We start from the raw sequence: 27,188 nt of genomic DNA on the forward strand, positions 1-27,188 counted from the left end.
GGATGAATCAGATTGGTCCACTTGATATCGATGGTTCAACTGTTGATGATCCTGCTCAGGTAGCTAACAAACTAAATGAATATTTTGCATCGACATTCACACATGAGGAGTTAATCAGGGTGGAGAATGCCAAATCTTGTAATAACTGAAAGTAAAGTGGAGGAGAAATTGAAGATAAGCACAAGAAAGGCACCTTGGGTGGATGGAATTATTCAGTTATATTAAAGGAGGCGGCAAAGGAAGTAAGCAAAACCTTAGACATAATTATGAGAGTGCCCTTGGACTCCGGGGAGGTACCCATGGACTGGAGATGTGTAAATGTGACCAAAATACACAAAGGAGGATCAAAGGGACACACAGGTAATTAAAGTCCACCTCTTAGTTTAACTTCTGTTCCAGGGAAATTAATGGAGGCACTGGTTAAAGAAGCATGTAGGATCATCTAGACAAGACTTCAGTTATAGCTCGGACACAGCATGGGTTTATTAAGGGGAAGTCTTGTCTGACTAATTTATTGGATACTATGATGTAGTCACAAAGGAACTGGATGCAAAGAATATCTTTGATATCATATATTTGTATCTTAGAAAAGCCTTTGATATTGTTGCACATGGAAGACTGCTGTACAAATTGGAGCATTGTGGCATTGGAGGCAAATTGCTGCTATGGATAAAGGGGTGGTTGAGGGGGAGAAGACAGAGAGTGGTAATCAATGGACTATTATTGGATTAATGAACTCTTCTTGGACTAATGTTATTAGTGGAGTCCCTAAGGGTTCAGGGTGCCTCCGTAGCCAGGTGGGAAGGAGCAGCAGTGCGCAGCACACACTTCTTGATTAGACCGAGGTTCAAGCCCATCACCACCAAATACGGAGGGTGCAGATAGGTCAGGGAATGACCACCGCATATTCACGGAGCAATATGGCCTTAGTTGCTAATACCCCTAAAACCAAACAACAGGGTTCAGTGTTGGGTCCATTGTTGTTTTCTGAATTTATAAATAATATTGATGATGGTATATCAGGCTTAATGTCCAAGTTCGCAGATGATACGAAGGTTGGCAGGATTGTTAATGACAGTTCACTGCTGCAACAGGGTCTAGAAAAGTTGAGCATATGGGCTGAGAGGTGGCAAATGAAGTTTACATTGACAAATGTAAAGTACAGTGGTACCTTGGATTACGAGTAACTTGGTATGCGAGTGTTTTGCAAGACGAGCAAAAATTTTTAATAAATTTTAACTTGATAAACGAGCGAGGTCTTGCAATAAGAGTACAGTCAGTCCTCGTATAACACGTGTTTACACTACACGAATTCGATCATACGCGATTTATAAATAGGGGAACGATATCTTATATAACACGAACTGAATTCGCTTATGCACAATTAGCCTTTGTGTTTACAAGAAATGGCAGTCGAACGCAGAATCACCCCCAACCGAACGCAACCCGATAGGAATGAAGAGAAGATTTTGAAAATGTATTTATGGTTTTTTATATCAGTGAAGGGGAAACACATTTCACCATAATAACGTAAAAACCAACTATCGGTATAATCGCAAATGCAATTAGATCGAGTTTACTACCAGTTTATAATAGATTCACTCGCAGAAACGCAACAGGAAATTGTTTTTATTGTTTTATGGTAGTAACCCCTAGAAATGTGCTTTAGTAAAATGTGAGGTGTTAATAGAGTTGTCTCTGCCTTTACGGTGTTGTTTATTCAGTTGCTACACGCGCAGCTTTGTTTATGTGTATCAAGCGTGCCTCCTCGTTTTGTAATTGTGCTTTATTCCCTAAAAATGAGTAAAATAATTAAAAGGTGTGAAAAGGAAGCATCCTGGCGAAGACACTGCAGATTCAGAGAGAAAAAAAAAAAAGCAATATCGATAAACAGAGGCGGACTGGGTCAAAAATTCTTACCCGGGAAAATTTATAGTGGCCTCATACTACGGTTTATGGCCAAAATCACACCGGCCTCCGGCCCACCGGGCTACACGCGTGCAGCTTTGTTTATGTGTATCAAGCGTGCCTCCTCGTTTTGTAATAGTGCGAGCGATGAATCTGATTTCCGTGAAATCCTCAAAAGGAGGCAAAAGCAAGTGTCATTGGAAAGATTCCTTGTTAAAGTCGCACAAAAAGATAGCAGTGATTCCGTTAGATACAGTGAAAGTCGTCTTACCCAATAATTAATAAATTCGATTGCTTTATGTATATTAAATTTAAATATTAAAAATATAAAAAGGTATGTATTTTGTATTAATCATTTTTACAGTATATGAATATTTTTGAGTTTTGGAACAAATCATCTAGGTTTCCATTATTTCTTATGGGGAAATTCGCTTTGATATACGAGTGCTTTGGATTACGAGCACGTTTCTGGAACGAATTATGCTCGCAAACCAAGGTACCACTGTACTACATATGGGAAGCAGTAATCCCAGAGTAACGTATCAACTATGTGGTACCACACTGATAATGGTAGAGAACGAAAAGGACCTTTGAGTAATTGTGCAGTCAGATATGAAGTTTTCTGAGCAGCGCAGAAGGTCTGCAAGAGTAGTTCATGGTGTCTTGTCAATGATATACAGGAATTTTTCTAGCAGGGATAAGGAGGTGATTATCCTCTTGTATAAGGCAATGGTCAGGCCACACCTTGAGTACTGTATACAGATCTGGAGACCTCATTTTAAGAAGGATGTAGAGCTGTTGGAACAAGCACAGAGAAGGGCAACAAGATTAGTGAATGTTACAAAGGGTTGCTCTTATGAAGAAAGGCTTTGCAAATTACATTGTCTGGAGACTAGGCACCTGCGAGGTGATCTAATTGAGGTGTATAAATCGCTTGAAACAGCATTGTAAACCTAAAAGCATGAACTTTTAATCAAAAACTGCCTAATTAGTAACCTTTTTAATTCTTGTAAACAGCATATTTCAGAAATAATCCCCATTCAGTTATTTAAATTCAATAAAGACAACTTCAGCTACTAAATGTTTTCATTTTATCAACTGAAGTCACTCCAAAACACACATGCGAGCATGCACTCGTGCACACACACACACACACACCTGGAAAATCAAGCAGGTGACCTAACATGAACATTTTTCCACATGCAAGATCCTAGCAATATTATTCTAAGTGAAGTTAAAGATTATTATTGTTTCTGATAGAAACAGTGATATCTGTTCACACCTGAACAGATATAACATTTAAAAGAAAGTCAGGTTTTCAAAAAGAGCAGGAAATAAGAGGTACACTTTTTGATTTAAGAAGTATCTATTAAAAAAAAAAAAAAGCAGTTTAATACCTTATGTACTCTAAAAACATCTCTAGACAGTTGCCATATAAAAAAAATTATGAAATAAAAGAAATAAGAATTTCATGAAATTTAGATTTTTTTTGTAAATAACATTTTGTACTTTATAATAGATTTTATTACTTTCATTTTTCAATGTTAAACTTCAGTTGCTATTTCCTAGCCCATCCCCAAGTAAGACTATGCAGATAGTATAATCTGTGTAATTATAATAAATTATTACTTTAAATTAGGAAGGGAGGGCTATAATTATTTTAAAGTTTAGTATATTTTAAATGACGTGACCATTTATTAGTATATTTCTTTGGGTGCGTGTGCTATAAAAAATTGATTTTATCGCTAGTAAGTAATTACTGAATTTAATTTCTTACTTTAGGAGTACATTTGTATTATGTTGGTGGGGAGGTGTATGCAGAATGCTTCAGTGATAGTGCAATCTTTGTTCAAAGTAGGAACTGTAATCATTCCCATGGTTTTCATCCCACAACAGTATGCAAGATACCACCTAGTTGCAGCTTAAAAATATTTAATAACCAGGTAAATATTAGCTTATTTGAAAACAAATGAATTTAGTTAAAAAATGATAAATATTGAAATTTGTTGTTTACATTTTATTTACAGGATTCAAGTTCAGAAGGATTGCCACTGGTGTATCTTTTGTTTTAAACTAATACCATACATTTGAAATAGTATTGTTCATAGTCAATGTTAAAAAGTTGGTAAAAGCACCCTTTTGTTTCCTCGCTAATCTTGTTGCCCTTTTCTGCACCCATTCCAACAGATCTATCCTTCCTAAAATGAGACCTCCAAAACTGTATGTAATACTCAAGATGCAGTGTAACCATAGCCTTATACAATGGGATAATCCCCTCCTTATCCCTGCTAGCAAAATTCCTGTATATCATTGACAAAACCTCATGAGCTATCCTGGTAGACTGTCTACATTGCACAGAGAACCTCACATCTGACTGCATAATTACCCTCAGGTGTTTTTATTTTCCACTGCCCTGATATAGTACCACACAGTTTGTATGTTAATCTGGGATTACTATCCATATGCAGTAACTTGCATTTTTCAATGTTAAATTTCAGTTTCCATTTCTCAGCCCATCTGCCTAATTTTTTACATCTTGTTGCAATAGGATACCTTGATTACTGTTATCAAAACCATTGGTGAAATATTTGACACAAAAAAAAAAATACCATGAATTTAAATGTTTAAATGACAAGCCTTTATTTGCAGTGCTTCATATCCTAATGAACTGTTGAAATAAAAGGTTAATTGGTATTATCATTAAAATTGTGTTTCTACTATTGAATTTTCTGATTTTTGAAACTGAACTTGTGTGGTAGTGTAAACTGTAACCTTAATCATTCGACTGAGTTTGTCATTTATGGTGCACAAGAGTCTATGGTTAAGAAACAGTATACTAAAGGGATCACAGCATGAGCTCATGAAAGGGAGGGGCTTGATGAAACAGTCTTGTTAAATACTGTTCATCATTAGCCATTTTCAATCTACTACAGAATGAAAGCCTCTCCAGCAACTTTCTAGTTCCTTCTGTTTTGTGCAATGGCCATCCATTTATTACCTACAAACTTATGAATTTCATCGGTCCATTTCTGTTGTTGTCTTCCATGTTTTATTTTTAGCTCCTCTTGGGTACCATTCTGTTATTTTCTTAGTCCATTGGGCATCATGTTTTCAAACTATATGGCCTGCCCAAGTCCATTTTAGTTTTGATAAGAATGTCTTTTACTTGTGTTTCTCTTCTTATCCAACAGTCTGATTCCTAATATAATTTGTTCCATTCTTCTCTGTGTAGTCTTTCTGATAACCCTTCTCCTTGATAACAAGGCTAGATTACCAGAGTGTGGTCACTGAAATAACTGATTGTTAGCAATGCTTAAAATAATTATTTGCTCTAAGCCTGTTACAAAATTGTTTGCTGTTACTAGCTGAACGATGTCAGTGAACAATGTGGAGAGATTCCAAAAAAGTGGAGTTGGTTGTCTTTTATTCTTATTCCAGTATTTCATTCCTTTGTCTTTAATCTGCATCTCAGTACTAATTTTACAATAGATTGATAACAGTTTTTTGATTTTAAGTAGGATAATTTTATAACACTCATATAAATTTAATATGGTGAAATGAAGGGAACTGCTCTGCTTTCAAAAATGACACTTTATTCCTGACTCTTATCAGCAAGTGATTTTTCTCATTAAAAGTGTTGTTTTTGTGGCTGGTATTGAATTTTGTTTAATATAATATTACAGACAGATTTTAATTTTTTTTTTAGTATGGAAAAGAAATGTAATACGTGGTACATAGATACATGGCCCACTAAGTTTAGTCTGCATGGCCCACTTTTCAGCTAACTAGTCTACTCTTTCATTTCATTTATGGAAAGTAATTAATTACAGCAAGTAGTTAATCAGTCTGCTGTTTTATTTCATTTGTGGAAGTTTTTTTTATGGAATATGCTACATCTTGCTGTGAACTTGAGCTTTAAATATCAAATGATTCAGTTTTGTTTGTTTCTTATGATTATGAACATTAGTGTACAATAATATTAATATGTGTACTTATAAATACTACTCATGTTTATTCTTATAGGAATTTGCCCAGCTGCTTAGTCAAGCTGTTAATCATGGATTTGAAGCAGTGTATGAACTTACTAAAATGTGTACCATACGAATGAGTTTTGTGAAAGGATGGGGTGCAGAATACCATCGACAAGACGTCACTTCCACACCATGTTGGATTGAGATTCACCTGCATGGCCCACTGCAGTGGTTAGACAAAGTGTTGACACAGATGGGCTCTCCCCATAATCCTATATCTTCTGTATCATGACCTCAGGCCTTGGCTTTATCTAAATCATTGCTCTCATTGTTTCAGCTCACAAAACAGCACAGAAGTAGTAGTGAAGTCGGAAATGTTTGATGCAATCCTTTCTACACCAGATCATGTACTACACTTCTACTGGAACAGAAAAATATTCTTGTAAAATTATTTTTAAATACTCATTAAAATACTAAGACAGTTGAAGTTTAAGCTATTAGATCTTAACTTCTAAAGATTTTTTGTATTTTGTTTTAATCAACTAAAAAATAGGTAGTGATTCTCCATTTGTTTTTTTCTTTTTTTTTTTGTTTTTTTCATAGTATTGTTCTCTCACATTGTTTTATTTTATAATTGTTCTCTTTTTAACATTAATTTTATTCATTGTTTGACTGGTTTAAAACTACCTGAGCACAGTTATTCATTGTAGTAGTTGTTCCTCAGAACTTATTTTGCAGTCCCTCTCCCTACCTTCCTTCCTTCATTGTGCATATTTTAGGGTGTCTGCCAGTCACGAAAATGAATTTCTGTTTTTAAAGGTTGATAGACACCCTGATATTTGAAACACTGTCTCCAATCTTTAACCCATAAAGTTTACTCATTTGTATTCTTATAGGAGGTTGGGCACCAAAAGATGCCATTTGATCATCTCACAGAGGCATCCCTTCCATCTGTGCTTTTAGTGTATATATTTACACTTCAAATGTTGAAGAGTACTTGATTGTACTGTTATAGCAGAGGTCGGCAGCTTATAGCACCAGATGCTACCATAAGTGAGACAAATTTATGTGATCATTCAACCAAAGCATTTTTATGAGTCACCACAAAAACTGACAGGTGTTCAAAATTAATCTCCAAGTGAAGTCCTCTCAGTGCATTTCTCTTAATTCAAGCTATGAATTAAAGGAAATGTATTTATTGTCTGCCATTACTGATTTCTTTTGCAACTTTTAGGAGGTGATGGCAACAAGAAACATATAATACAAAGTAAAAGCAACTGATCTTTAAAGATAATCATTGGTTTATTATTGTAAGTAAGCATATTTTTTATTTTAAAGGCCTAATAAACAAAACGAAGACTTAGTGCCAAAAAAAAGAAACATTTTAATTTCAGTATTTCTTTTTACAGATTTTTAATTGTTCTAATACAGCATATGCCTTATGCTGTATTAGAAAAATAATCAGTTTTATTATTCTAAGAACAGAACCTTCAGATCTATAGGGGTGGTAATTAAAATAAACTGAAGGTTTAGATGTATGACAGGTTATTTAAAAAATTTTTGGCCTACCATATAAAGAATGAGAAAAAAACTGTTTATAAATGAATCAGCTTTTATTCAACATGATGGGCTAATAAAATGTGTTGGTTAAACATTTGATTCAGTGCTCTCGCGAGTTTTTTAGATCCTTTACGTATTATGGATTTGGTTCTCTAATTACTTCTTGTCTGCATGTTGAATAATATCAATACTTATCACAAAGCATAACCCTTTCAAATGTGCATGCATGTTTTCTAGTGCAGGAAACATCTATAATCTGAAGGGAGGACATATCTGCAGAATAGTGGGGGTTCAAACTATTGTTTTGAACCCCCACTGATTGTTTTAATGGCCTGATGTTGGACCTTTTAATTACTCATTAAATTCCAGGCAAGGAAGAATAAAAATATTTACTCCTCATGGATATGTTCTTTTGGAGGTAATCATTGAATATTGCCCCTTTTCCCAAAAAAATGCCAGTCTTGATATATGATGGTAGTTTAAATTTTTTTGTGGTGGGATCATGATGCTGTTTATCTGGATCTGTTATCTATCGTGGGCTGTTATCTGGATCATAGTAGTAAATCCAAGTTTCATCCACGGTTACCATCGGATAACCATGGATGGAATCATGAGCAACTTTGCACAGTTCACCCTCTACTACTTCTCTGTATTAAAATCTGTTGGTACCCATTTTGCTGAAAAAAAAAATTATTTTTTTCCATGCTCATTTCTTTGCAGAAGATATGGGCTTATTCACATGATAAGTATAGTGTCCTATGTATTGCAACACAATCCAACAACCTTTCAAAATCAGGTTGTGAACAGCATCATTGTTTTCTATGATTAATGCAGTCAGAGGTCATCCAAATCTGGGTTCATCTTTGATTTTCATCATGCAACATCTCCACTGTACCTGCATGGATTTACTTCTCAAATAGTTGTTTCAAGAAAAAAGTATTTCATTACTGCATTGGCTCTCTATTACTGATTTTGGTGGATGTGACTTTTTTAAGACTTACAAAAAATGTTTAAAATATAAAATTACTCTAAAAATTGTGTTAATGCATATAAATGTTTATAATTCATGTTTACTTTATTTTCAAATAATGAAATGTAGGTATGCCAAAAACATTTCAAATACTCCCTTGTACAAAATTTATCACAATAAGCTTAATACCACTTGTTTAATTTTTTTTAGACTTCTGTTTAGAAATACCAGATTATTCACCTCATGGTCACATATCTTTACAATGGAGCAGTCTAGATTTGAATTCCTTTTTTGGTTTTTATGATATGTGTATAGCTATAGGTGATGTGTTTGTAGTTATGATTGTTGTTTTTCCTCTCTCTTCTGCTCCCATTGCATTTTCTAACTGTTACCTGTTTTATTGCTGAGTTAAGTGAAGAGTAAATAAAATCCATGTATTTTACTGTGGTAAAATACATGGATTTTACTTCAGTTATTGATAATTTTATATTATGAAGATATTATGATGGTTACTGAAGAATTAATTCATTTCATAGATGCATATTCAAGAGAGGAGTTAAAAATAATTCTACCAAATTTAATATAGTGATTTCTTCAGTAAGGAAATAACTTGCCATTGCATGTTATTTTGCATCCTCTCCACAGTGCATAATATATCTTTTTATCCTTTATGTAGGGAACTACTGAATTTGATAAACTGTTTAGAAATACTTGATCAAAACTTTAAAGTTTTATTCGAAGAAAATAAGAAAAATATTATCTAAGAAAATAAGGAGAGAATATAAAACAGCTAGTTCGAATTACACAAATAATGCAACTTGGACTATCTACTTGCTGAGATACTCTGGCACTTATTCCTGTAAGTTCTTAAGTTCTGATCTTTACCTTAAGATTATCTGCTGTAGTATTTATGAAACTTTATATAAAAATCATTTGCTAGGTATATTCTGAAGGAAGTATTTCATTAAATTTAAAGTGATTTTAAATAAATATAAATATAAGAAGAAAACATAAAATTTAAACTCTGGATTTAAGTTTAATTTCTTTTTTCTCTTTGTAAAATGGACCAATGCCTTTGTTCAAATTGATACTTTTTTTAGCTTTGCTGCTTATTGAAAATTTTTTCCTGCACTTATTTTTTTTTTTATGATAAAGGCTTTTGTTAGACTTGTATACAGTGCCTCTGAAATTGCAATCTTTACTGTCTTTATTGCATTTGGTATACCGTACTCCCCCCCCCCCAAATTTGCAGAATAACTATGTGCATCAATATGTAGCAGTAATTCATTATTCAACAGAGAGAGAGAGAGAGAGAGAGAGAGAGAGAGAGAGAGAGAAACAAAAATCATGGGCAACACAAAAGAATTATTTTTGGACTTGAATATGTATATCAAAACTTCATTCTGTGCTGAATGGAATAAGTAAGGGATAAGATGAATCATCTTTTTGAAACAGCAGAAGTTTCAACTAAGTTCCTGTTTGAAAAGGACTCAAGACTTGAATACAAGCTTCATTGTAGGTTTGATAATCATTTTAAATCATGAATCCCATTAAAGGGACTGTCTAGTATGATTTAATGAAACAGAGAGTTTTCTTTCTTCTCTCTCTCTCTCTCTCTCTCTCTCTCTCTCTCTCTCTCTCACACACACACACTACCAACTGCTCACTAATTCTTTCTCACATGGTGTTTGTGAATTTGTTCTTGTCTTGAATTTATTTAGTTCAGCATTTGTTATGTAAAGCTATAATGGTATAATTTTTATATACTGGGTATTGCACTAAACAGAACTGTGAATCTTTTCTAGTAGAACATCATTCTTCATCTTCACACTACTCTTCATCACAAAGATTCACTGCACATTTTCAAGTACTATTAAAAGCAAAGATAGGAGCTTCAACAAACTACTGCACTGACATTTCCAGATAAGCCTCATCCACTCCACTACTGTTTCATTTGCAACTCAGACCAATGTTATATGCAAACCAACCTGAATACAGAGTTATTACAGTTGAGCCTCCCAAACCTGACAACCAATTATCCACCTGTATTCTAGTTATGTTTAGGAAAGTGGGCAAATCCAGCAAAAAAAAATCAGCAAGTTTGATCCTTGTAGGCCATGGAATTGTCTAATTGCTGTTCATGAACAAGTTTAGCAATTCATTGATAATAAGGAGCAGATTACTCATTTTCTGATTTTCACACTATTTTTTGTTGGTTGATTGGGGATTTATTTGGCACATCAGCATCTATGGCCATAGTACACCATACATATGGTAAGTATTTTTGTTAACATTTTGTATGTGAAACAGTATATTAACACGTTGACTGCCAAGTTAGTTTAAAAACATTACCTTTGAGGCCAAAAAATATTTAGTAAATAATTTGATTAGTAATTCTACAATAAATATTTTAATGTCAGTGTTATGTGGTTCTTTTTTTTTTTCTCTGCTATATTTAGTAAATACAGCACAGAAACGTGAAAAGTCAAAAAGTGATAATATTCATATATTAACTACAAAATTCAATGCAAACAACAAAGTTAGAAGAATGTGTGTTTTATGTTATGCAAAACTGAAAGAGTCCGAAGGAAGATCTGCTGCTAGAAATAAGGGGAAAAGTTTCTACTTATTGCCCTGACTGTAATCATCAGCCTTTCATGTGTTTAGAGTGTTTTGGTCAACCACAGATCTACATAATTTTGTAATTATAAAATTCGTGTAATAAATAATTTTTAAATAATTAGCAGTAACTCGCTTATTTTTGCTCATAGTGGCATGCAAATTTCATCAGATGTATCACCAGGAGCCACACTTTTCAAAAATAATGTAAATTCGCATCAATCATCAACACCATTACAGCTGACAGAACTCAGACTGAAACAGGGTGTCAGCCATATATGGCTGACGTGACAGTTAAGGTTATGGTGTTAACAATTTACCATATTAATTGTTTTAGCGGGTGTTTTTGGAACCTTTAGATTTTCATTTGTAAACAGCATCATCATGGCAACTTCATTCCATTTGTTGAAAATTGAGTAGCTCAGTGGCTTTTAAAAAGGCATATGTAGGTCATTTGTTGTGAAAAGGGTTGTATTGTCAAGATGCTTGATATTGGGACTTCACCGAAGTTGTTCTGCAAATTTAATTTTTTTCTTCCAAAATACACTGTAGTGCAGGGGTGGGCAACTTTTTTTGTCAGCGGACCGAATGAAATTTTCGTATCATGACGCGGGCTGGAATAGATTGAACAATTTAACAAAAAAAAATCAGAACCTAAAAAATGTTATATTACTTGAATTACCAAATTAATGTATTTTAAAAAAAGTAAATACAATATTTAAATAGGAGTTGATTATAGATAGGTACAGATAAGAACTACAATTTGGAATAAACATTTTTATTGTTATGATAACTGCAGAAAACAAAAACTTTAATGTGAGGGATTACAATTGGAATGTTCCCGATTTATGATTTCATCAAAATTGGGATTCAATTCACTAGTGACTATTCATAGAACTGCTCCTAAATTTTCATCCGTTATTCTTGATCTAATTTTGCTCTTTGTATTTTTCATTAAAGAAAATGTAGTTTCGCATAGGTATGTTGATCCAAAGAATGCCAAATATTTCTGTGCATTATCGAGAATACTTTTAAACATTTCTGGATTTAACGAGGCATAAAAGTCTGTTATTGTTTTTTCAGCAAATTGATTCTTTAATATTAAATTTGATTGTAAATTTATCAGTTCCAACTGGATACAAGGTTGTGCATCATTGACATTAAAATTAAATGGTAGGCTTACTAAAGATAGATCTTTAGAAATTTTCTGAAAATCATCACATCTTCTTGTAAATTCATTAAATAAGTCACTTATTATAGCCTCATATTTCTTAAAATCAGCACATTTCAAGTTTTTTCTCTTTTTTTTTTTGTAAGATTGGAAAGTGAGTTAACTGTTTATTTTGGAATTGTTGCGAAAATAACTTGTTTTCTTGTAAACGATGTGACATTTGTATACATATCAAAAATAAATAGTCCTTTCCCTTGTAATAAATTTAATTCATTTTGATGCGAAAACATTAACAGAGAAGAAAAAGTCGTTCAGCCATTGTTCATCTTTTAATTCACAAAATTCATTCAGCTTGTCCTTAGCATTTAAGAAGTTTACAATTTCATCCAGCAAATCATGAAATCGTTTTAACACTTTTGCAAGACTAAGCCATCTTATGTCTGTATGGTAAGGAATATCAGTAAAATCACATTCAATTTCTTTCAAAAATGTTATGAATTAATTGCCGGTGGTTTAAAGCACTTCCATGAATAAAATTAACTACTTTCGTTACAACTGATATAACATGCTTCAGTTTTAGAACTCTTTTGTAAAGGGTTTCTTGATGAATTATACAATGTAAGAAAATTATTTCTTTTCCTGGAATACGCTTTATTTTGTCGCTTATTCTTTTTAATAATCCAATGTTTTTTCCTGTCAAACTAGGACACCCATCGGTTGTGATGTTGACAATTTTTGTCCCACTTTATATTATGTTTTTGCAAAGCTTCTTGAAGAGCTGTAAAAAAATCTTCGCCAGTCGTTGTCTTTCATAGGATATGCAGAAAGTAATTCCTCCGTAATTTCAAATCTATGATTTATACCTCGAATAAAGATTAAAAGTTGACTCGTATCGGTAATGTCACATGACTAATCTAAAGCCAGTGCATGGTAAGTACAATCTTCCAATTTTAATTTTAATTGATCACATAAATTACTTGAAATATTATCAATTCGTCTCACAAGAGTTCTTCGTGACAGAGAAATTTTTTCAAAGTTCAGTTTTTTATCAGGGCATAATAATTCAGCAATATCTATCAAACATTCCTTCACAAATTCCCCGTCAGAAACTGATTTACATTGTTTTGCAACCTTATGTGTAACAATGTAACTATCTTTTGTCAGAGCTCTATCTGTATTTGACAAAATTTTCATAGAATTTTGTTGCTTACGCAAACCACATTTTAAATTTTCCGCTTCAGTTTTCATTTGTTCCGGTGAAAATAGCGTATATTTTACAAAATGTTTTGTTGAAAAATGCCTTTTTAGATTATATTCTTTAAAAATGGAAATAGTTTCGTTACAAACCAAACAAACAGCTTTATCGTCTATATTTGCAATTAAATATTTGAATGTCCAATTATCATTGAAAATGTGGCATTCGGCATCAATTTTTCTTTTTTTTTAATTGGCTCATTTTATGGGCTATAAATTATATTAAATTAAAAATTGTAATAATTAGAAAAGGCATAAACTGACTTATAAAATATCTTGCACCAATATATTATTTTTTTCAATAAGAAGTCAAACCCAAAGGAACTTTGTTCGATCGATGCTACAATAATAATTAGGAAATAATACTCTTTGACGCTGCGTAGAATCACCTGGTTAACTGCGCACTGCTTACTGCTGTATGCTGCACTGGCCGCAATTCCCGATTGAACCGAATTAAGCCGAACGTTTACGGTTGTGTAGTCAGGTATGGATTTTCTATATTTATGCATTTACAGGGGGCCGGATTTAACATCGTCGCGGGCCGGATGTGGCGGCTGTTGCCCGCCCCTGCTGTAGTGTGTACGTTATGTTCTTAAAGGGGAAATAATTTTATTTTTAATGTGTTCGGTATTACTGTACTTTTTTATTCTTATACTGTACTTGTACAGTTAAAGGTTGCAATATAGAAGTTTTTTTTTTTTTTTTTTTTATGATTATGATATAACACTCAAAGGTCAAAAAATTCCAAGATCCCAGCAAGGATCAGGATTGGAAGTTGAAGATAGGGGGCAAAGGATTGTGAGTAACCTTTGCAGAATTATAATTCCAGAATTATTTTACTGTCTTCCTCATATTGTCCAGCTCTAACAATCAAAATTTCTAGTTGAAATATAAAATAAATGGTAAAAATAAAAATTTTAAAAGCTCTAATGCAGTATTTCTTCCTGGAAGAAATACTACATTAGAGCTTTGAAGAGAATATTCACAGAACTTTCCATCCAGATAACAATATTTTTTACTTTAGATCCTCTACTTTGAATTCCTTTTGTTAGTGGGCAGAGATGCAACATCCAAAATATCTGCAGAAATCACTTTCCACTACGTACATTCTTCTTGAAAAATGGAATTCTGTCCTGTCTGTTCTTCAGACCAGTATTTCATTATATTAGCGATGACACCTGTGCAGTGATCTGATTGAGGTGTTTAAGGCTTTGAATGGATTGAGAAAGCTCAATGCTGATGGCATTCTTCCTGTTGTTCAGACTACATTCATGAGGGGACATAAATTCAAACTGAGGAAGGATGATTGCAGGGTAGATGTGTGGAAATTTGCCTTCAGCTAATGAGTGGTCAATTGTTGGAAGAAACCTCCAACTAGTGTTATAGAGGTGGGTAGTTTGAATAAATTAGAATAAACTAGAAAAACTGTTAAAGTATGTACAGGTGATATGGGAAGTTTTCTTTTTTTTTTTTTTTGCTGCTTATGCTGTTATAAGCTTGCTTTCTTGAATCATTTGCTATTATTAATACTAATACTAAATGCAAACTGATTTAAGCAAAGTCGTAAAACTACTTTGACAAGTAGTTTTACATGTTATAAATTTCTTTATAACGTGAAGAACTACTTTGACAAGTGGTTCTTCATGTTATAAATAGTTGTAAAACTATTTATAACATGAAGTAGAATACCTCTTAGATTTATGATAAAAAGACATTGTTTTTCTCATTCACCTTTCACATTTATTTCTTTGCTCTTAATATATCTAGTGGTATTTATGAAAAAAAAAAATGTTTGCTACATATCAAATTAAACAGAGTTAGATTGGTTATTCTCAACTTAATCCCTCTAAATAAATTTTTTTCAATATGGCATTGTTATTGTTACTATTAGTATCAGCAGAATAATGAAAGGAAGCAAGCACTAGCCAAAAAATAAAAAATAATATTAATAAAATTTAAAAAGTAACAAACTCACCCTTGCATTTCTCTTGTAATTACTATATATTTCATGTGTATTGCCTTCATTTTCTTTCTTATATATGTGTGTTTATAATACACATGTGAACAGAAGTTATTGAGTTTTGCACATAATGCAGAAGCAAGGCTAAGGTTGATATAAAGTGAATATTATGGATTACGATATATCAAAAACAGTTCCATCAGAAGAGCGAAGTTAACAAAGAAAATTATTGTTCAGTTTGCTTTAATTGAGAAGATTCCAAATTGTATTTATAATTAGTAACTGCGAATATGAATTACAAAACAGTACCATTTTGAATAACTCTAAAATGTAACACATTGTAAAGCTTCTTTGTTTATATACATTTTCTCAGTGCCAAAATTTCAAAATTTTCTCAACAATTGCCTCACCTTTATTGTACATACCTCAACTGTTTCCAAATACTGCTTATCTTTTTTAAAAACAAAATGGAAAATATAATGAAAGGTTATTTTCACTGAAGCATATGCCTAATAAGAGTAAAAACTTGTTATTCTAGAAGAATAGAACTTTTATTGACTTAGTTCGACATTTCAATCTCTTTATTAATTGTCACTTTAAAAATGATTTTAATAAAAATCAAGGTTGTAGCATTTTTTTGTGTGCATTAATGCTCACAATGGTTGTAAATAGGAAAGGATAAGAGTAGGAAACTTGCTTCTTGTCAAAATCCTGGCTTCTTGCTAAAGAGGCCACAACTTTTTTCTGTCCATTCTTCCACCTTTTCTGTGTCCTGATGGTTCTCTTATATCTTCATATAAAGATAAAGTGACTTAAGTGTCTCCGTCACCTGTAAATTTTCCATCAATGATCACAATAAATCTCAAATGCATTCCTTTAAACCCTCTCCCTTGGTCTTCCAATGGAAAGATGCTAGACAAATCCTGAACAATCTTAATGATTAGAAGTCTCCAGGTCCTGAGATGTTTCTCAACTTGTACTTAAAACCTGTGCTCTGGAGGTTACATTTTACTTTTGGGGCTTCATTTTACACTCTTTTGCTCCATTGATGTTTTTTCTTTTATATGGATATTTGCTCACATCCAGCCAATTCCTGAAAATGGTGGCAAATACCTTCTTTTTCAGTTATTGTCCCAACTCTGTAAGAGAAAGAAATCCTCCAACTCTTACGCTATCTTGAAAATTTCCACCTCATTAATGATTGCCAGTATCAATTCTGTCAGCATTGATCTCTTGTGATATCTCCAGATTGTGTTACTCACCTTCAGACAAATTCCATGGAGAAGTTCAGAGAAGCTCTTAACATTAAAGCTTTTGATCATATTTGGTATAATGGTCTTCTAAACATGCTTCCACCTTATGGTCAGTCTGCCTTCTGTTTTTTGTAATTGGGTAGTCTGTTTTCCCTCTCTGACCACACATTGCATATGTTGATAGATGGCTCTCCTGTTTTCTAGTTTCATACCAGTCTAGAAGTCTCAATTTAAGAAAGGTGTGGATCTGTTAGTGTGGATGCAGAGAAGAGTAGTGAGATTAGTGAAGTGAACAAAAAGGTGCTCTTACCAAAAAAAGGGTTCAGTTCTGTAAATTGCAGTCTGGAGATTAGGCAACTGTGTGGGAATCTGATTGAGGTGTTTAATGCTTGAATGAATTGAGTAAGCTAAATGTTGATGGCACCCTTCCTCTTGCTCAGGCTACATATGTAAGGGCCATAAATTGAGGAAGGATGGATGCAGGATCATCACTACTAATACTAACTGTGCTGGACTTCCTACCTTTTCCTCCTGTATGTCCTTCCAATGACTGGAAATTGTATTGAGAGTTTTTCCAGATGGTAGTACACTATATTCCATTTTCCAATTTGATAAACCCTGTTTTGCACCAACAACTAAAACATATCAAAGGCAGTTTTCCAAAGGAGAGGGCAAGTTACTTAGTACCTGAATTCTTTTAAGCTATTCTGTGTTATTTTTATCAAAAAAGAATCTGCTGCTTTATGCTCATCTTCAACTTAGATTTACAGATAAGATCATTTATATTTATTGGGAATTACTCTGACTTCATCTTTCTAGGCAAACCAGAAAACCACTGAGAGAGAGTCTCTGTTACTGTTTTAAAGCTATCACAAGCTGAAATGAATTTAAAGAAGAATAGGATAGGCTGCCTAATGGAGTGAGGGGTGTATCATATATAAAGAATAAATGGAAAAAATATCTGGGAAGATATACAAAGAGAAATTCTGAGAAGTTTTTCAATTCTAAAAATTTCAGTTATTTTTGTGTATATAACTTTTTCTGAAAGATCTGTTATCTCACTGCTGTTTTGGAATTTCTTTTTCTTCCAGTTAATTACTGTACTTTATGTATGGCTGAATATTTTATGTCCTTAAAATTTGGTATGTTTGGTTTAAAACTTTTCAGGCTTTATTGATCAGTGCATGAGAATATCACAATGTTTGCATAAAATGTAAGTAAACAAAAGAAAAATTTTGTGAAAACCATGAATGACTACACACAAATTGCTTTCATCAATCATGTCAAAAACCTAATTTTCTAGAATACTGTATATCCCATATTGTAAATATGGCTATGAAAAGAATAAAGATGGCAATAACATGCCTGGGGGAAAAAAGTTTTAAAAAATGTGGCAAAGAAAGACCCTCTACTTTCACATTTTTGAATAATTATAGTTAAATTCACTTTGTTTTTTTCCACATAGCATACTGGCAGTTTTTCACTAATAAAAAATGCTAAAGTTGTGATCTAACTCAAAATTAATAATTTAAAAATTATAAAATAATATATAATCTAAAATTAGTAATCTTAGTGCAGTCTGAACTTACATATTTTGATTGCAGTAAAGTTGATATTAATGCACAAAAAAAAAAAAAAAAAAAAAACTCCATTAAAAACAAAAACTCATTACTAATACACAAAAGCAATAACTTCTATAGATATTGTACCGAATTTCAATTTGTGGTGTATTAAAATTTTATATTGTCTTCTAACTTCTCCACTAATGCTGGTGTTCTCAAAGGTTCAGTTCTTTGTCCTATTCTTTTACTCTTTTATATTAATGAACTTTCTTCCACTGACTGGAAATCCTATCCATAGTTTTTCTGACGATAGCACATTATATTCCACTTTCCAGTTTGAGACACCTTGCTCTGCACAAACAGATGCAACTTCTTGAATAATCACCGTTGATCTCCAGGTAATTCTCATTCTCCATTAGGGCAAAGATAACTCAGTTAATTTCAATCCTTCTAAAACCTAGTTCTGTCTTATATCTTAAAAGTTTACTGCTTGTATGCTTATCTCTGATGGCATTCAGATTTCTCGACAAGATCACATATCTCTTTTAGGGATTACTCTCACTTTTCATCTCTATTGGCATGAGCACGTCACAAAAGTTGCTTCTTCTGCTTTTAAAACTGGGTATTCTTTTCTATTGGCATTACTTTTCTTCTAAACGATTACTAATCTCACTCTGTATAAATCCACCCAACCATGGACTATTATATCTAGACTCCATTCAACAAAAGGACAGTCAGGTTGACCCATTACAAAGTCTCTCCACTTACTGTCTCATAGACATTCTGTTTCTGCTGCATGCCTTTACTGTAGATACTTCCACGGGCACTGTTCTTCTGAATTGGCATATGTATTTGTCCCACTTATGAACCAGTCCAAACATCCATTTACTGTCCAACTTCAAACCTTCTGAACAGCTTTTCTTCTTTCTCATTTATCTCTTCTACTTCAATTTCCCAGAACAACCTTCCTTCATATGTATTTCCCTAAGTTTTCAATCTGCAGAAATTCAAGTCTAATGTCAGCAAGTATTTTCAGCCTTTTCAACCTTTGAAAATACTCATTTTATTTATTTATTATTGATTTTAAAGTTGATATTTAAGAAAAAGAAAAAACATATACAGTAAACCCTCGATTTAATGGACTAATAGGGGAGAAGGGGTGTCCGTTAAATCGAATGTAATTTTTTATTGTTCTTAATGTTAAAAAAAAAAAAAAAGTTTTAATACAATATACAGTACTGTACAATATAAAATTATTAAATTATATGTAATATTTACTCACCTTTTTGATAGTGTAGTTGAAGAATATTTTGCCGTGACCATAGTGGTAGTAGTACAGTAGTCGTTATTCAGTATCTGAAGGTTAGGTTAGGTTAGGTGAATCTTCAGCTTCAGATTCTTCTGAAATGTTCACAAATGGAGGCACTGGTGTCATCTGTTTGCTTGTAGACAGTTGAGATGTACAAGCAGTTGAAGGTGAAATAGGAGTGGGAGTCGGTGAAGTTCACTTAAAGAAAGTGTCCAGCTTCAGTTGTTTGCCACTCTAATGTTGTTTCTTAATAATGATCGCCCTGAACTGCCGAAAATGTTCATAGTAAGGGACAATTTCAGGGTCAAAAGATGTCCCTACGTAGTGGATGGTGATGTCCATGAGATTTCTCATTTCAGGCAGTGTAGACCGTGCTGGTGTAATTTGCTCTTCTTCAATGTCTTGTTCTTCTTCCCCTGCCTTGTCATATTGATCCTCGTCCACAGTTTCTTCTTCAGTGAGGACTTGGTAGCCAGGATCACCTTCATCATTTTCAAGCCATTTCAGAACATCATCAGTTGTTTCCCGGTTGCCAGCATTTACAAGGGTGTGCTGAAAGTCATTTGCCTCAAATCCTTCAAAATCCAAATCTGGTTCAATATTGTACAACTTCCAACCATTTGCCAAAGTCATAATCTTCATCTCCTTCCAAGCAGCTGTAAAGTTAAAGAGATTCTGAAGAAAGAAGTTAAAATTAAAGAGATTCTCGTAGATTCCAAAGTTTCCTAGCTCCTCTTGTGTCTTCTACATCTTCTTGATCCTCCAACACAACCATTACTTCTTCCAAAAAGTTCTTATACAGCCTCTTGCAGGCTGCAGTTAGTCCCTGGTCCATTAGTTGAATAACCGAAGTTGTGTTAAGAGGCAAAAAAAAAGGCATTTAATTCTGCCATTCTTACTAACTTCTCAGCACTAGGATGAGCAGGGGCATTGTCAAGAAGCAAAAATGCCTTTACATTATTGGGAGAAATTTTCAGACCATCTGTCTGGAAGCAACTCATGTCAGGGACAAAGTGGTTGAAGAATCAGTCAAAAAAAATCTCTGAAGTAAACGACGCATTCTTTGAGCTGGTGTAAATAACAGGCAACTGATTCATAATGTCTTTAAGAGAGCGTGGTTTCTTTGATTTCCCTTCCACCGTGGGCTTCAGGCGATGCAAGCCATCAGCATTTGCACAAATAAAGCAGAAATTCTCTCCTTACTTAACTTGTGACCAGGAGTGCTGTGTTCACTTTTGCAGGCCAGCATATTTTCAGGAACAGCACGATAGAACAGGCAAGTTTCATCGGCATTCTAAACCTGTGATAAAGTCCTCAGGTTTAATAAGTTCATTTATAAATTTTCTAAATGGCTCAACTTATGAAGTGTCTACACTTAGGGATTCATCTTTTTTAGGGATTCTTAGGGACTTAAGATTCATCACAGGTTTTCTTGTTCACAATGCCATGCCTTTTTCTAAAATGCCACAGCCACCATCACTTGCCTTAACATTAAGTCCCACGTGTTTTCCAAGAGTTTCACATGCAGATTTCGACTCAAAACTTCGTACATTAACACCACTAGATCTCTGTTGAACATATCACTTATACGCAGCTTCTTCTAAGTTTTTATCTCATCCAACTTTCAGGTGTTTTCTACTCCCTCTATAGCACCACATTTAGAGCTATCAACACTGTGTTTTGAAGAAAACTTTTGCAATTTGGCCTTTGATTTATGGATATCAGAAACAGTTTGTTTTTTTTTTTTACACTGCAAATTTCACAAGACGCTTTGTTCTAATTTATCAATTAGCTCTAATTTCTGTGCCACATTTAAGTTCACACGCTTTCTTTTAACTCCTCTATCACTTAATGCCATTTTAAATTGTAAGGATTGCAAAATTATTTAATAAATAGAGTCACAAAAACACTCTGTATACAACCTGACCGCATGATAACTTGAGGCAGACTGAGACTGAAACAAAGTGAGTCAGTAAACCTGCAGTTTAGTGCCCCAAGTCATGTTCAGTTCGCAATGTCACTGCCTGCTCTTATCTGTAATCTGGAAAAACAGCTATTTGAACATGTTTTCAGAAAAAATAAAAAACAATTTCCTGAATTTGATTATAAAAATAAAAGTAGTTAATTATCAAAACAATAATGGAAATAGGTAATTATTATTAATTTTTAATTAATAATAACACTGAAGTTTTGTATAACCTAAAAAAAAATAATATGGTCAAGATTAATATGTACATTACTGTATATTTGTCCGGTCCGTTGAGTCGAGGGTTTAAGTTCATTTTGGTGGATGGCCTGTTGGTACTGACTATAGTTACAAGAAGTTAGTAGTATTCTTGGTGATATGACTGTGTTTGGGAACAGATCTTCAAAAACTTTAGAATTATAAATTATTTAAAACTTCATTTTAAATAATTTAAAAAATTTCATTAAATGCAACCACTCATATGAAGTGTGAACTTTATAATTGCCAAGTATAATTGCAAAATCTGTATTTGATAATTTAACTAGCTAGGATTCATTTAATTAGACAGCAGTTGGGGGCAAACACATACATAAAAGTAATACAGATCCATAATGGAAATAATAGTGGAGTATGTTACTATCTTTTTTGTGCAGTCAATATTGTCATTATCCACTGTTTTCTAAATCCTCAGAATTAAATAAGAATAGCCAGCTAAGGTTTATATAGTTCTTCTGCAGGGTTGAAAGTACTCTGCATATGTGAAACTGTTTATTCTTTTCAAATTTATCTACTCCACACGCACGGTAGATAAATTTGAAAAAGAATAAACAATTTGATTTTATTTAGCTGGCCATTTGTATCACCCTCCTGAATCCTTTTTAGTGTTATGATTAAACTTGAAGTGTGAGCTGGACTGTGAGAATTGTAAATAGACATTTTAAATACCATTCACCATCATTGTAATGTATATCTCTTCTCGCATATTGTACCAAGAACTAATTTTTATTTTTCTGAACAGCAAAATATAATTTTTTAGACATTTTAAAATATAAAGGTTAACACAATGAACAGTTTACATATTAGAACTGTTCTTTTGTTTCTTTATTTTGAAGTTTGTTTCCTGTTTTAATAGAACATTATTCTCTTTCCCCCATATTATCCTTTATTACAGTCTTAATGAGAAGTTTAAAAATCACTAACTTCTTAATTAAGTGCTGTTTTAGTTTGGTTTCAACTATAAAGATTAGCATTATTTAAAACTGTACCAACTTAATCTTTCCTTTTTTTTTCCCTTTTCATCCTTAGATTTATAAATTCATGTTATCAACAGGATTTTGTACATTTTGTTAAGTGTATGATTTTAATGCATATTGAGAAAGATGACAAATTTATCATTGTAGAAAGTGAAGGAGGTGGCTGAAATGGATTCTAGTAATTATGGTTCTTTCAACAGAATGGATACATAAGTATTCTGAATTTGTGAAGTCTTTAAATGACTATGATTGTAACTAATGTATTTTTAAGATGAACAAAAAGAAAGAATAAAGTGATTTAAAAGAATATGTAGACATTTTCATTTATTAAAGTAAGGATTTTTTTTTTTTTACTTTTGCACCTGTTCATTTGTGTAGTGGTAATTACTTTGTTAATCACTATTTTATGATAGAAACATCATCTGTGAGGTTGAATTTTCATAGGACTATGGAGAATATTATAAATTTCTGAAGTTTTGCAAGTTACAGTGTCTGGAGACTAGGCACCGGCGAGGTGATCTGATAGAGGTGTATAAATCCTTGAATGGTTTGAGCATGCTCAATGCTGATGGGATTCTTCCTCTCTCTCAGAATAATCACCTGAGAGGGCATAAATTCAAATTGAGGAAAGACAGATGTAGGATAGATGTGCGGAAATTTGCCTTTAGCCATCGGGTAGTTGGTTGGTGGAACAGACTTCCATCCCTTGTTGTGGAAGTTGATAGCCTAAATAAATTTAAGGCTCAGCTGGACAGGTATTTCGAACGAACGGAGGGGTGAAGTGGAAGTCTTTTTTTTTTGTTTTTTTTTTTTTTTGTGTGATGCTGCATAAGCTTTCTTTCTTGCATCATATGTCTCTACTGATGCTAATTTGCATTAGTCACTTGTCAATTAATTAGGAATAGTTGTCCATAATAATACTTGTTATCTTAAGGACATTTAAACTACCTGTGTAGGAAAAATCTTCATATCAATAGAATGTTTGTTATTGTTAGATTCAGTAGAAGTATGAAAACTTTGCATTGGTCCTAGTACAACTGACTCAAATGCAAGATGCTTTCCCAATTGGAGAATTTGTATAATGGCAGAATAGAAGTTTAGTTCTTGAATAATCCAGTGTTTTGCTCCAAAGACTTCATACTGAAGTACAAGTTAGACAAGAATCAATAATGCCCTAAAAGGAACAGAAAATTGAAACCTATCTTTGTGTAAAGAAAAATAAATAACATGACGCCTTTCCTCTGTTGCCACTGTAAATATTTATTGCACTTTTCAATAATCTTTTTTCCTTTTGAGAAGCTTAATTACATTATATTACCATTCTAAAAGACTGTGTACTGTGAATCTTGGTGCTATTAATGCTTGTTTATACTGATGTTTTTTGGATGGGGAAATTAACATCTCTTTTGAAATATTTTGGAAACTTAATTTTGGTTAAGTTTCTTTTCTGAGATTAGACTAATTCATTTATTTAAAAAGTAATTAAAGAATTTTGAATGTACTATAAAATTTTTACCAATTAAACCACATGGGAAGAAGGTATGTTGGTTTTTCATATTGTTTTGCCTTTATGCTACTTTCATGACACTTGTTATAAATTAATTGATGTTTTTATTATGCTTTAATTTCCTCACACAAATTTAAAACAAAGGTCTCAGTTTGGTACACAATAAGAAAATTAAGTTTGCAGTGATAAGTATCAATTTCATGCAGCTTTCAACAATGAAGTTGCCTTGGTATTTTTTTTTTTTTTTTTTTTTATGAAAACCCCAAGCAAGAAAGGTATCAAAACCTATAGTACTTAGTACCGTGCATGGGCTGAAGGAGAAGTATGGGGGGGGGGGATGCCGGAAACTTTGCTCTAGAGACTAAACATGGGTTTCACCACTTGCACAAACACTCCAAAAGGGAGAAGTATATTGCTATTATTTGAAATTTTCCATTACTCATACTTATTGGTAGGTAAATATGGCAGATAGTACAGATTTACAAACTCAAGTAAATTTTGGGCATTGGTTCAGTTTGCTCATCGATACATACAAAACTAAGTTTGCTCATAAAATGTATCACTTTCATATTGTTGGAGGCACTTCATCATGAGTTGCCTCTGTGTTGCACTCCTCGCACTTCTCCCTTTGGAGCAGTACTTTTTAGGCATATTAGCATATATATAAAGCATATATGTGTCCTTCATATGGAATGCTATGTCCATGCATTCATCCATCTGTATTGTAATAGCTGTACTCTCAGTGAATGGATTTTCAGGAAACCTAACTAAGCCATCTCAAATCTCGTTAAAATCAGACCAATTTAAATTCGGCAATTATTATTTCTTTACTTCATACATGTCACGTAGACACAGAATTTATCCTCCAGTCTTTGTTGAACTACCCCTTAAACAAAAAATGTGTCCTGAAGGGCTTCGTCTTGAGGCCCCACTACCTCTACAAGAGCCAAGCTCTAAAGGAAAAAATCCTCAAGAATCTTCAGAACCTGTGGATATCCACATGTTTATATACTTGTACCAAAAACTATAAAATGCACAATAGAAAAATTCTTCAACAATATTTCCAACAGTGATAAAGAATTCACCATCATGTATCAGCAAATAAATAGTTAAAAAAACAACATTTTTATGAGGATTACAAAAACCAACAGTAAAGGATATTAAAAACCCCCATCTTGACCTTCTCCTGAAACTGCCACAAAATTGTAGGGAGATTACCCTACAGCTTACACAGGACAAAGCAAGAGAAAAGGCGCCTCCGTAGCCAGGTGGGAAGGAGCAGCAGTGCGTAGTACACGCTTCTTGATTAGACCGGGGTTCGAACCCGTCACCACCAAATACGGAGGATGCGGAAAGGTCAGGGAATGACCACCGCATATCCCGGAGCAATATGGCCTTAGTTGCTAATGCTCCTAAAAACCAAATAACAAACATAACAACAGCAAGAGAAAACTCACAGTAAAAGAACACAAGGACATTGAAAAAGCAGAGTAACAAATTTAGCCCTAGCTTTCCATACATGAACAGAGGACCACAAATAGGCATTTCCAGAAACACCAGGACTAGCTACAGACAGATACCATAACTGTAGACTCTACAAAGAAGCCTTTTCAAAGGAATTCAGATTGAATAAATGTCTTTAAGAATAGAGTCCTAACCCAAATTAAAAATGAGTTTAAACTTCTTGACTGCAACCAACCCAGTATACTATAACCTAGGTCAATCCCACCACCACCACCCTAGAAACAGAAGACCTTGACTGGTAAAATTTTTTTGACAATTAGTTTATTAAATTTTATCTTATGCTATTTTAATTAATTATTTTTAATATCCAAAAATGTGCACTAACCTCCTACCATTAAGCCAATACCTGAGGTCTTACGTTTCAATCATTATTAAAATCCACGATTTTAATAATGATTTGTGTAGCAAACTTTGTTTGCTCACTGCTGCAAAACTGGTACTACGCTGACAGTGGTAGTATTAATTTTTTGTGTTCTTTCACTATACAGATTTCTGTATAAGCTACTACTTGCACATCTATGGAGTACAGGAGCAAAAGAGATTTGGTGGCATTTCAAATACTGTATAAGATACTGAACTCTGTATGTGTTAAATATTTGCTTTTAACAATTCTGCATTTATAGTTTATTTCAAATTATTAAATCTTATATGGCCACGATGACCTTAAAGTGAGCTACAATCACAACAGTTTCATGCAGCCAGCATCTAATCTATTACTTTGTCTACTTTACCAACTGTGTACATATTCCTTTCAAAAAGTTAGAAAATTTCACATCTCAATGCTACCTAAACTTAATACTATATTGGCTGTTTTAAGATCTTAGTAAATCTCATCTTCAGGCCCAGTAAAGGAGAAAGCAAAAAAGTGTTGTCCTACTTTACCAAGGCTTGAAACTGACATTTAGTAAAATGTTGAAATGTAGCCAATATTGTATTAAGTTTAGGTAGTGAGGTGGCTGATCTTTTAAATTGTAACATTTGTATAAGAATGTTTATTTCAGCAGTTTAATCTTAACACTTCATTTCTTAAAAAAAAAAAAAAAAAAAAAAATAGCAATTAAATAAAACACACAAGGAAGATCTATTCATGTTCTTTAAAAAAAAAAGAAAAAAGCTTAATGTTTTAAATAGGATGAATTTAGTTAAAGCCGAAACAGATTTAATCACCTTCATTTAACAGACCTAATAATACTCCCTACTTGCCATTATTGCACACTGTCTTACATCAAACTTGATTATCCCATTATAATTTCAGTGACAAAAAATTATTTCCCCCTGTTTATAGAAATATATATATATATATAAATATAAAATATATATACATGTAATAAAAGTCCAATCTAAAAATATATCAATGGCTGTTCCAGCAGTTGAGCATTTTTACATATGTATATATCATGA

General features: G+C 33.1%; 1 protein-coding gene across 2 annotated transcripts in view; it reads left to right on the forward strand.

The window, feature by feature from the left end:
* The window catches only part of LOC150089208 (protein mothers against dpp-like), a 71,605-nt gene extending 65,302 nt beyond the window's left edge, over window positions 1–6,303 (forward strand). For both annotated transcript variants that reach the window (XM_090390374.1, XM_090390375.1), the window contains exons 7-8: window positions 3,691–3,851; window positions 5,932–6,303. In XM_090390374.1, coding sequence (XP_090246500.1) covers window positions 3,691–3,851; window positions 5,932–6,171 — 401 coding nt within the window. In that variant the 3' untranslated portion in view covers window positions 6,172–6,303. The remainder of the gene's footprint in view (window positions 1–3,690; window positions 3,852–5,931) is intronic.
* The last annotated feature ends 20,885 nt before the right edge of the window (window positions 6,304–27,188 follow it).

Source organism: Mastigoproctus giganteus, chromosome 2 (assembly GCF_048544385.1).
Source record: "Mastigoproctus giganteus isolate SK-2022 chromosome 2, ASM4854438v1, whole genome shotgun sequence".
Taxonomy (NCBI): Eukaryota; Metazoa; Arthropoda; class Arachnida; order Uropygi; family Thelyphonidae; genus Mastigoproctus; species Mastigoproctus giganteus.